This window comes from Lissotriton vulgaris, chromosome 4_1 (genome assembly GCF_964263255.1).
Source record: "Lissotriton vulgaris chromosome 4_1, aLisVul1.2, whole genome shotgun sequence".
Classification (NCBI taxonomy): domain Eukaryota; kingdom Metazoa; phylum Chordata; class Amphibia; order Caudata; family Salamandridae; genus Lissotriton; species Lissotriton vulgaris.
In genome coordinates this window covers 1900996042-1901007870 of record NC_141691.1, presented here as the reverse complement: position 1 = coordinate 1901007870, position 11829 = coordinate 1900996042, and the positions used below count along the sequence as shown (strand labels likewise).

The 11829-nt window shown below is 38.8% G+C and overlaps 1 protein-coding gene across 5 annotated transcripts in view; it reads right to left on the bottom strand.

Moving 5' to 3' along the window:
* Positions 1–320: 320 nt before the first annotated feature.
* Positions 321–11829, bottom strand: part of EFR3A (EFR3 homolog A) — a 1108455-nt gene continuing 1096946 nt past the window's right edge. For all 5 annotated transcript variants that reach the window (XM_086966224.1, XM_086966228.1, XM_086966225.1 and 2 more), the window contains one exon: positions 321–6200. In XM_086966224.1, the coding sequence (XP_086822350.1) occupies positions 6095–6200 (106 nt within the window). In that variant the 3' untranslated portion in view covers positions 321–6094. The remainder of the gene's footprint in view (positions 6201–11829) is intronic.

Below are 11829 nucleotides of genomic sequence, written 5' to 3'. Positions count from 1 at the left end.
TGGAAGTGCTCACTGGCGTGAGCATTAATAAAATGAACACCCTAAAGACTGTTGGACAATCAGCAATCCGATATTAACATCACCTCATTAAAATAAAAGTGTCAGCTATGAAGGAACATACAAGGAAAAGCAGCATTTCCTCTGGACTTCTACAGATTTTGAAGCGAACTATAACTGAATATCGTTTCAAATATAAGATTGAATAAAACATAGAAAGCATATTTTTTATTAAGCGCAAATCAGGGAAATGCAAGGCTATGTAGAGTTACATTCCAAATAAATACACACAAGATACAATTGAAAACGAAAGACCAAAGTAATGCTTCTGATATAGCAGTTCACGTTTATTGCTTAAATATTGATTGCACAGTGGGTTTTTACTTATCGTCACACAAGACATACGGGCAATAAAACAAAACATTTATCAGCTCAGCTGACTGACGTTGCTAAAAAAGCTTTTGGCGCATACTCTGGTTTTAGGATATTTGTAAATGGCTAGCCATCTACTTTATTTCCTTTTAAAACATCGAGCGAGTAAAACCGAAATGAGTAACTAAAAAACGAAAAGCATTTGGATACATAAGCATATATCACATTAACAAATCAGAAACAATCATTGTGCAGTATATAAATGGAGTGTTTCTGGGCTGGTGTTTCAGAGTACAGCTTAAATAGCGGAGAGGTCCTAGTAGACTCCACCAGTAATCCACTTTAATTCGAGTCAATAGCATTTACATTTAGATGTAAAACTTTCTGCCTCACCTTTTATATCCCTTTATAGTGAAATCTTTTCCAAGCCTCTCTTCCTTTGAAATACATACAGCAACAATTTGAGGAATGGAGGCAAAAGTAAGACACGAAAATCATTTCAAAACTGCCAAATAAATGAACGTCGAACCAGTTATGTGTGTTCCTAAACTCATATAGTAGAAATGTGCTACTATTAAAGTACAAACATCTGCCATAAGAAATCCTTGCGAACTAAAGTTACGATTAGGGTATGTGCAGGTAGTTTTATCGCACAACTTACAGCTGGTAAAATAAATGGCCTCTTGTTTTAAATAGTTTTTTTAAACTAAAAATGTCGCTCTATTCCATTAGGATACAATTCTGCAGGGGACAGAGATAAATTTCATTCCGAATTATACTGTCGTAATGCAAACCTATTAAAACAAAAAAATAAATAACACAAATAATGAATGCAGGATTTTAAAAACAAATACACACAGCTGAAACTTACAAAAATTTAATTCTGAAATTTACTGGATGTAATCTGGAAAATGCTTTACCCTAAAGAGAGAAATACAGCTGGGCTCTAGGATCCAATAGGTCAGTGCATCTAAAATGTGGTATTTCAAGTGATGCCCAACTGTTTAATGGGTTTATGAGAAGTGCAGCACCATAACACATGACGTTTGACAAAAAAGATGGCAATTCAAGCCCTACATTCACAGATTATACCATGCGGATTCATTTCTAAAAAATGGCATGGGGCGCAAACATTTCTATACTGATGGCATTACATTATTTTAAATTAAACTGTCAAACAGTTTTCAAGTATTAACAGGCGGTGTCTTGCTGAATACAGAGTATACCCTTCACACCAATAATTCATTTATCTCACTTTACACATGTACTGTATATTAGTGAAACCACAGGGATGGGTATGCCTTTGTGCCTATTCTCCTTTATTGCCACTAAGAACAATAATGAAACCCAAAATAGATTACTAAAGCAATCAATCCCACACAGGCCTAGATTTAAATTTAACTGGATTTCCATGTATTTACACCATATGATTTACAATTAGAATACAGGGGAAGCACCCACTGCATGTCAATGAATCCATTGGTTTACTCTAACATATTTATTTGGTAATTATGGATATTTAAAATTTGTTTTTCAGGTGTATGTACACCACTTTAAAGACAAAAGCTTCACGAGTATCTCTGTGAGCTGTAGGATGTAGGTGCATAAACACTGGTAATAACCTACCTAATTTATGTTATTTCTTAAGCGGACACTGTCCTACCTGAATGCGGATGTTAAAGAGCTCAACATGCCCCATCCATCTAATGAGGTAAAATTTTCAACTGAGGAAGGGCAAGTGTTCCATCTCATGGTATACAAAAAAAAATATCAAATCACAAAATGAGAAACATTTTGTGATGAATCCAAATCTTCACTTGTTTAAGACTATTCACTGACTGATATTTCTTTTGTTCAATTTACAGTTACCTGTCTATTTCTCATAGAATATTAATTCAATCTTTGATTCCATTACTTATTAGACTAGAAAACTTCACAGTGCCTTTAATTAAAGACAACATTTAGATGAAAAGTAAGTTCTCGTAACCTATTGGTAATCTTTGCAAAGAATGGCAAAAGCATGCGTAAAGACTCAGTAGTATAAAATGATAAAGGCTGCGGGTAAAAAAAGGTCCCATACCATGTATAAAGTGACTACAAGACCACAGAAATATATAACTAAAAATGTATGTTGTACACATTTTTAAGAATGTAAAAATAAATCACTTATGTTTTATATTTAAATGAGAAAAATGTATATTAATGTAGAATGCAACACACAAAGACGTGCATACTTTGACAAATAAATGTTGAACGCAAAGTAGAAGCAGGTAGATACTTAACTATAGTGTGAACAAGTATAACTTATTTGGTACCATGAGCCTCTGAATAATTATTTTAAATTGACAACCCAAAATTAAATGGTCCACTTTGTTACTATTTAATCCTCTTTGGCATAGCTTTACTTGTATCAACTGACATCACCTTTGAATACCTCTTGCTTTTGATGTCCTAAAGGCCTTGATCGTGAACTTTACCTCTGAAATAAGAGCATCTTTCCTAGTGGATATTCCTCCAACTTGAGTATGTTCGAAAGCCGTCACAAATTATAACTTCGGTAAATAAATTTCTAATTTAGCTTTGGGATTTTTTGATAGCAGAATAGTTTCTTTTAAAAGTTTATCTTTATGCAAGTGCTGATGAAGGACAACGGAAGTCCTATTACTGTTGCAAAGCTTGTATCACATACCAGGTATCTACTCGTGCACCGTAAACATTTTGGTAATAACTTCCTGACTGATTTGTATATTTAACGACTGACAAATAGACTGCCGACGATATACCGAATTCACACACAGAATTCTAAAAACAAACTAAATGTTCCTCTACTGTACACATTAGGGGAACAAAATGTGAGAGATCTGTAAAACTGATTTTAGTGAAATGCAATCTTTTGAATTACATCACAGGAGCAATGTTCACTATTTACAAAGGACTAGAAAATATAATGTTGACCTACAGCGGGTCTCAAATCTTGCCTTCAGTTTGCAAAATAGAGCAAAAATACTATTTCACTAATTTGCATTGATACTTTTCATACAATCTATTCCTTTAATGGTTTGCATTTAGAATAAAACAGTTGAACTAGCTGCTACATACATTTTCAGTTCAAATTTGATTTGTTAGTCTCCACAATAAAAATTATTTATATTTCCTAAACAGTGAGTCACGAAAAGCAAAGATTTCATATTGCACAACTCAATTTCTTTAACTTAGCGGACCAGTACAAACTTGAAGTCAAAGAGCACAGTCACAGCCAATAATAAAACAGTCTTTTAAAACAGATCCACATTAACCATTATAAAACACTCAACAAATATATTACTTTCAATGATAAACTGGTTAAAATAATCTTCATGTACATTACAAGTGAGGATGGTTGATATCTTCCATGACATTCACTTAATCTTCAACTAGATTTCATCAAACATTACATATGCCCCAATAACTGTGAAACAACTGTGAAATGATGACGTCCCCAATTGCTCCACAGGTTTCTTGCAATGTTTTATACTTTGCATGGAGCAACATAATGGTTGGCTGTCTTGCAACAAAATGAATGGCTGACATCCAGAACCCGCAATCGTTTTTCCCATGAACATTGACCACTCAGTATTAAAATGGGCATCCTAATGGGAACTCTCTCCAAAGTGGTCAGTAGATTAAACTATTTTACAATTCTAAACAAGCAGAAGTAGATGGTAAAATTGGATTGTTGCTCTAATCACAGCACAAGGTGCAGGCTGGTAGTCAGAAGCCTGAAGCGATGAAAGAAACACTAAACTTTTGTCTCTCACACCATTAACCCAAGTGATCCGTAAATAAGCAAGCCCTTACACAAATCTGGACAATACAAAAAGCAGCATTCCCTTAATCTCAGAAAAAGCATATTAAGGAAGAATGTGTTGGGTCAGGTGCTAACATTCAAGCTGTCAGGGGCAACATCAGCATGCAAAGTAGAAACGTTTATTGGCAAATTTCTTCACAGCCGTGGACTAAACACAGATTCCCTATGGGATAATAGTAGATGAAAGTTTGTTGCAGAGCTTAAAATATAGGGCCATTGATTCCTTTTTTCATATTCAGCAGAATAATGCACACCTCCCAGATACTTTTGGGCTCACTATGATTAATGATCAGAACAAAAAATCTAACCAATTCAATTTGAAATATCAGACAGCATGAGAAAAGGACATGGAAAGGGAAGAAAACTTTGCAATTTAAGTTCAAGTTGGAAACTATATGCTCAAAAGCAAAATGTTTCCTAGTTCCCCCTCCCCACCCATTCCAAGAAGTGCTGATCTGTATAGAACTAAAATAGTAGCAAGAATACTGTCAAAAGGTCCCATGGTAACACAAGTATAGGGCCACTCTATCATTAGGGAAAAGAGCTAAACGTATTCTTTGAAGAATATTTTAGTCATGAACTAAAAACAGTGAAGGAACAAATCATCTTTAGCAAGCAGTCATCACATAATGGCATAAACCTGTGAAACATTCTGCTAGGTATTCAGCGGAACCTCACACGTGAGAAGCCTTAAAGTGTGCACATAGGTCCTGGGGTGATTTATGTTTAGTTAACAGCCTCAAGGGTTCAAACCGTGCCCTCTGTGGTGCAGAAACATGAGCCATTAATAGGAGCTAAACCTCACGACTATAGATAGCTGGTGACTCAGAGAAATAACTAGAATGAGGGCTCATCATGTTAAACAAAATGATGTGTTAACCCCAGTTCATATTTGTCAAATTAGATGCCAAGCACCCACCTCAAACTGTGAATGTTGCTCACTATGAACAGACCACAACAGTCATCATTAGAAGGAGTTCATTGGCTCCATCATTGATTGTCCAGTATAATAGTGCCCTCCCTAGAAAGACGTTCCAGTAACACATACTCTGTAAATTTCACAATATTCAAAGTAAAAGAATGGATTCGGGGGGACGGGGATACACAAAAATAATAGGGCTGGTAAATGTGTTATGTAATTGTGTAGAAACTGAGCAGTGGCTCATACGTTCCCACAATAATAATATGGAGATAGATATCAAGCACAGCATGACCTACACATAGATGTTTTTTCACGACCAATCAAAGAAGTCCACATGTTCCTTGTTGAAAATGTGGGGTCAATTTCACAGTGAAGTCAACTTTGACACCATTAATTCCCCTTAGAGGAGCGGATACCAAATGTGTAAAGTGCTAACACATAGGAAGAACAACACAACTGTATTGAGTTGGGGGAAACTGGGTTGGTGGCATGGTGCTTTGAGATGAAGATTTGTAACTGGTGCAAGTAAAAGAATAAACACATGCATGCAATATAACAATGACTGACAAGGAAGAATCTGACAATATTAATGCTATAATAACTAATTGGAGGGAGATAGGTGAATGGGAGTGCAGACATTATCCATCCTCACATATATACTCTTGGTTGTAAATATACAGTACAATTGTTTTTTTTCCATCCCGGGTAAAACTTAGTGGTATTGTTTGCTCAAGATAGTCTAATCAAATTCCTTGAGTGATGAACCAAAGTTCAAACTAAATATTTAAAAAATCTAACATAAATAACTAATGGTTGGAATTTGGACAACATTCCAGGCTGTCTGAGCATTCATTAGGGTCGATTTGATTGTAGTAAAGCAGCTAGAGTTAACACCCTCTGGAAACACATCTTGTTTCATAATTTAATCCAGATGGCAACTGGGTGCTGGATTGCACTTAGTACACACAAAGGTCTGGGAACTTCATCTCGTAAACTGGAACAGAGTGGTACTGAGCATGTCCCGCTGTTATGGTCATTGTGCCAGAGGGGCTAGGAGGTGGCCTGAAATAAAATTAAAAAACATTTGTGAAAAAATGTAACCGTGAAAGCAACATAACTGCATTATTTTATGATGCCAATCTCCATAGCAACACTTTCTGACAACCTCATTTTACATAAAGTGAGATTGCAGAGATGACCGCTTTTTAAGATCAGTAAATACCCAAATTCAAATACATTGATGAAGGTGTGCATTTGCACGATCACGGCGAAATGTTTTGTAATTGGGGCATCTCGTAGATTTCAAGTGATGCATCAATTCTGCACCTGCAGTCCGAGAGGCCTCCTGTCACTTTGCCTTTTGGGTGCACCCAGGCCACACTGATACCGTTCTGTTACCTTCCATATGGTTGGCCAGACTAATGCTCTGAAACGACTATTGTAAATGGCGATTTTACTTAAAAGTATTGCATCAGGAAGCCTTACCGTGTAAGTAAGGAAAGTACAACATTTTGGCAAGAAAAACATCAGAAACTGTTGATATTTCTTATTTGTATAAAAATGAACATCTTTCACATACTATTCACAAAGCAGTTTATTCAGCATTTTATTATAGAAAGGCATTATTTTAACAAAGTTATAAAATAGGGGGTGGCAGATTTACAGTAGGCTTGGAGGAAACGGCCGTTACGTTTGTTACACAAAGTTCTGCTATTATGTGTTGTAATTCATGGCTGTCTGCGGTAAAACTTTACTATGAGCTAATAGGAACTACGCAAAGGACCAGAATGCGAGTGGTTGCTGATGGCGGTACTTGAGTTTTGTGCACTACTTTTTTAGCATGAAATGTGCCCTTGAGTTTAAAACGGATGCAAAGATGTATTTCATGCTAAAATATAGCTGGAATTGCTGGTTTCGCATTTCACGTACTTCCGCATAGTTTCCCAGAAATTTTGCATAGTTACGCAATAGCAAATAATGCGCATTTCGTACACCCTTAACTAATGTGACAAGCAATGCATCTCGTAATTAGAGAGGGCAAGATGAGAGCTTGAGGCACCCAGCTACTCTCAATGCATCAGGGAAGTGGAAACATACGCTGGTAGTGCTGGAAAAGTAAAGAGACTTTAGATAAATTCAGGGAATCATCCTGGGACAGGCTAGGGGAAGGCATTCAACAGTAACCAACAGACACGTCTGATACAAAAGTGATACTGACCACCATGTACATAGATCCTACAGGTAAATTGTGGAGTTTGGGTAGGTGAACGCTGACAGGGTTAAAGCCTCTCCTACTGCCCTTCATATGCCCCTCTTCTCGTCCAAGTTTAGCACATAAACCTAACACTGATTTAATTGGCAATAATATTGGGTCCTTTTCTAAACTGAAGCAATCTCACGGATTTCCTTCTTCCGCTGCATGGCTTTGATTTTAAGAAATATCATTATGAGAGCTGTGTGTAAGTAGCTTGGCTAGAGAAACAGCAAAATGAGGGGCAGATTTCCGGGAGGCAGCATGCAAATGAGTGGATTGATCTATTTTACTGTGGCAGACATTAACTCTTTCTATGCCTTCTGCTTTTCATACACTACCTAGGAATTCCATCCATCCTAACTTGCACTCTGCAGTTTATTGCTGTGAATAATAATGTGGTGAGGTTCTCTTTGAACACTATAAAAAAACACAAGCTTAATCCATTTAAGAAAGGACCCAGAACATTGGCCGCACCCCAACAATAATATTTAGAAGCAATGCAATGCCAGAACGAAAAACAAGTCCTGTGTGTGTACTGGTGTTACTCATCTCACGTCCATAGATCGTAACAATGCAGACAACCCTAAGCAGCAAATCATACCAAAGGGAAGATTGATGAAGGGTGGTGCTTGGGTCTCCATTTAATGTGTTACTGTCACTTCTGTGTTGCTGATTTTTATCAACGAAGCAGTATGGTATACAAATAAAAATATATGGTTACATGTCTGATTCTGGTTTGAATGAAAGGCCATGTGCTTTATGGACTGTTCTTCCTCATCCCTCTGGTCTCACCAAGTGGTGCATTCCAGACCACATCATTGGCGGGCTATTTTCTACAGCAAAATGCAAGCATAAGGGGGACATCACCTGCAGCAGCTGGGGTAGTGGTGATAGCAGCTACAGATGGAACTGGAAACATGTCTCGCAGCCTAGAGGTGGGAGGTGAAGGGATGGGGCGGGGACAGCCGGCATCAGGCTTTACTAGCAGCACAGAGGAGAGAGTGCAGCCAACGATGGCAAGAAGAAATAAGTGTTCGCAATCCAGCCATTGCTCTGCTAATAACGTTGTTAAGAACAACCAAAATGCAGCAGCACCCAGAGACTTTTTAATCAATAAACAAAGGACGGAGGTGGCATGCAATGAGGGGGTAAGCAGCGATGAGTGAGGGGCTAGGGGATGAGTTCTCTCACTCTGAAATAAGAGAAAGAAAATTAAACAGGCGCCCTGGGGGAAACAGCGTCTGACATTTGATCTCTGTTTTTTAATGAACAGCAAATCTTATGAGATAAGAACAATCTTGGATCGAGAGAAAACACTAGCACTCGTGTGAAGCGCTCTTAGACAAAGAAAAAAGATGTTCCTAAAGCAGTTGCTAAAATGGACAATTGCACGGCTACAAGTAATGGGACGGTGCTCCATGGGACAGAACAACCGACACAAAGGAGGGCAAATAGAAAAGATTAGCCACTTGCAAGCAAGACTTTTTAGAGGACACTCGAAGAAACAAATGAAAAGCAATGGCCAGGCTGTAAGCCCACGACGTATTAACAACATGTCTCTTTGAGACTGCACATGAGCTGTCTAAAACCGAGACCTAAAAAACAGAATGGAGTCATACTTGAGAATTGCACTTCAGCTCAACAATAAACCTGTGGGTTTTGTACTGCACAAAATGTGCTGGTTATTTGGGTGAAAAGAGATGGGCCGCTAGTAACAGGAAAAGGCACTGCTCTTTGTTTGTTCCACTCACGGACTGGAAATGTTTTTAATAACAACAAAAAATGAAAAATAAAAACTGATTGTTGAAAAAACATAAGAATATTGCATACAATTTTACTAGTACATGCTAATGCTGGAGCTCCATAGGGGGAGGTCACGTGATCAGGTGAGCTTGTGTAGACTGATACAGCCCATAGCCCACAGTCTGTGCTGCCACCCTTTGCCTGTGCACCATTCATCACATCCACAGTACAGCAGCATGCTGATGATAGTTCACATACCTGAGGACACAGTTGTAGGTACTCCCAACGTGGCCACCTAGCTTTATAGCCCTGATCTATACACCTCCAAGTGACTCTCCTGTGCCTGTCAGTAATTGCAGTTTTGTGAGGCAAACCCCTCTCCAGCATTTACTAACCATCACAGGTGTGTATTTCCATCCATGTATCTAGTTGTTAGAATATTGTTACCTATGTGTGTCCTCATCCAGACTCAGATACAAGTGTGTGGATGGCTACAGTTTGTTACGTACTCTTGCATTTCATACATTTGCACACACATATTCTTTATACTGTGGGTACAGGATGACTACACAAATGCGTGTGATGTAATTTATATTTATTAGGTGATCTTGTGCAGGAAACGTGAGTAGGTGCTGTACAGGAAGGGGGGGGAATCTAAAGTGCAGTGCTGGAGATGAGATGCCTTACAATTTGAGTCAAAAGAGTCGAGCTCACAGTGCTTGGCATCATTGGGCAGAAAGTGACCAGCAAGTCCATGTGGGAGAGTCTGATGGGTGATGCTGTTGCACCCAAGGGCAATATGCCAGGTCACATTTGTGCATGACCCACTGCCTCTCAACGTCTTAGCCGTGGACGACCCTTCTTCCTTGGGGAACCCTCACGTTCAGGCATGGACGATGCATGGGACGCTACGTCAGACAGTTCCTTCTCCTCCTCCTCCTCCCTCCCTGTGGCTGGTGTTGCACTTTGCCTTGATGTTTGTGGCCTGGTGACAAAGGGAGGGTGCTGCATGTTGCCAGCAATCTGAAGTAGTGATTGGCTCATGTCCCGATGCACCGTCAAGAGCTCAGCCAGTGTTGCCTCCACCCGTCCATAATGTCGTTATTGCCTGGCATGTTGCTCAGCCTGCTATTGTTTGAGCTCAGTGAAGGCCTCCACTACCTGGCTAACCTCCCTGGTGTCCCGCCGGTATGCCTCCAGGATGGTACTCAGTTCAGTCACACCGGGCCCTGCAGCTGACTGGCCAGAATCTCGCCTCCGCCTTGCGCCACTCCCACCACCCTGACCCACACGAGCACGGCCTGTGCTTGTGGGCACATCCGATCGACGGGACCCCCGAGTGCTGGCATGGTGGATGTTGTCTGCCACCTCAAGCGTGCCCGTCAAAGGCTGTCCCTCATTTTCAGACTGGCTCTCTGGTGGATCTGGAGAGTAACCTTAGAATATTGCAAAGCAAAACAGAATTCTATCATTAAGACTTTGAGCAAATGGCTAATCTGACTAATTTTGAACTTGCATTCAGAACTAAAGACATACGGCTGCTTAGAATTACAATCTCTTGTTTTGGGCACCAAAAAACCTAATACAGCCTGCTAATAGCAGGAACTCCAACAATAACTGCTGAAATTCGAGAGTGACATTTCAGAACTTGATCAATTATATAATACATATTCCAAGCAGATATTTTGACCGATCAAGGAACGAAGACTCAGTCACAGCAGAGAAAGAGGATAACTTTACTGGGGTACTGGAAGGGGATTCTTGTCCATTCATGTCAATTCACCATAATGAAGGAGTAGCGGAAGTGACACCACACACTCTGACATCAATAAAATCGCAGAAACTGACTTTATATAGCCTTTCTTTTAAACCCGAATCTTCCCAAAAATGCTGTCACGTGACCTTAACCACGAGGAACGTACTAAAACTGACATAGCTGAAATGTAATAATACTAGATTATTATAACACACACAATGCCTATTTTAAATACCACCTATACTACAGTGTTAGAGGAACATTACTCATTTTTCTTTGTATTACATTAAAAATGTGGTTCTCCTCTATGACATAAAACACAGCCAGTACCGGGAACGAAAAGTATCTATACCTCATGATTTAATAATTCCCCTAGTGTAGACTGCAAAGATAAAGGTATTGATAAATCTCAAGGAGGTGGGAAAAATGGGAAAAAATACTATAGTATTTATGTCCACATATATTAATTGATAAGACTATATATTGAATACGAACTATTGTATTGGTTTCAGTTATGTCTTTCTTCTAATACATTTTGATTAATTGATCATTTACAAGGCATTATCCCACGAATCACAGAAGAGAAGTTTTAATTCCAACACATAATTTTTATGTCCATGCGATAACGAAACATGCAACTTGTTTAAAATGAAGATTGCAGGCCGTATTATTCTGAAACGTCTTGAAGTATGGGCAGCGGAGAAGAACATACTTTCAACACTCCAGTATGGCTTCAGATCAGGGAGAGGTACAGTAGAACAAACTCTGAACCTACATCTTATTATGTCCAAATACGTTGACACAAAAAATGGAAACCTGTATGTTACTTATGTGGACTTAAGCTCTGCTTTTGACTGTGTAAACCATGAACAACTTTGGGATATCCTGGAACTTTTAGGAGTAGATCCATCAATACTCATCTTTATAAAGAATTTGTA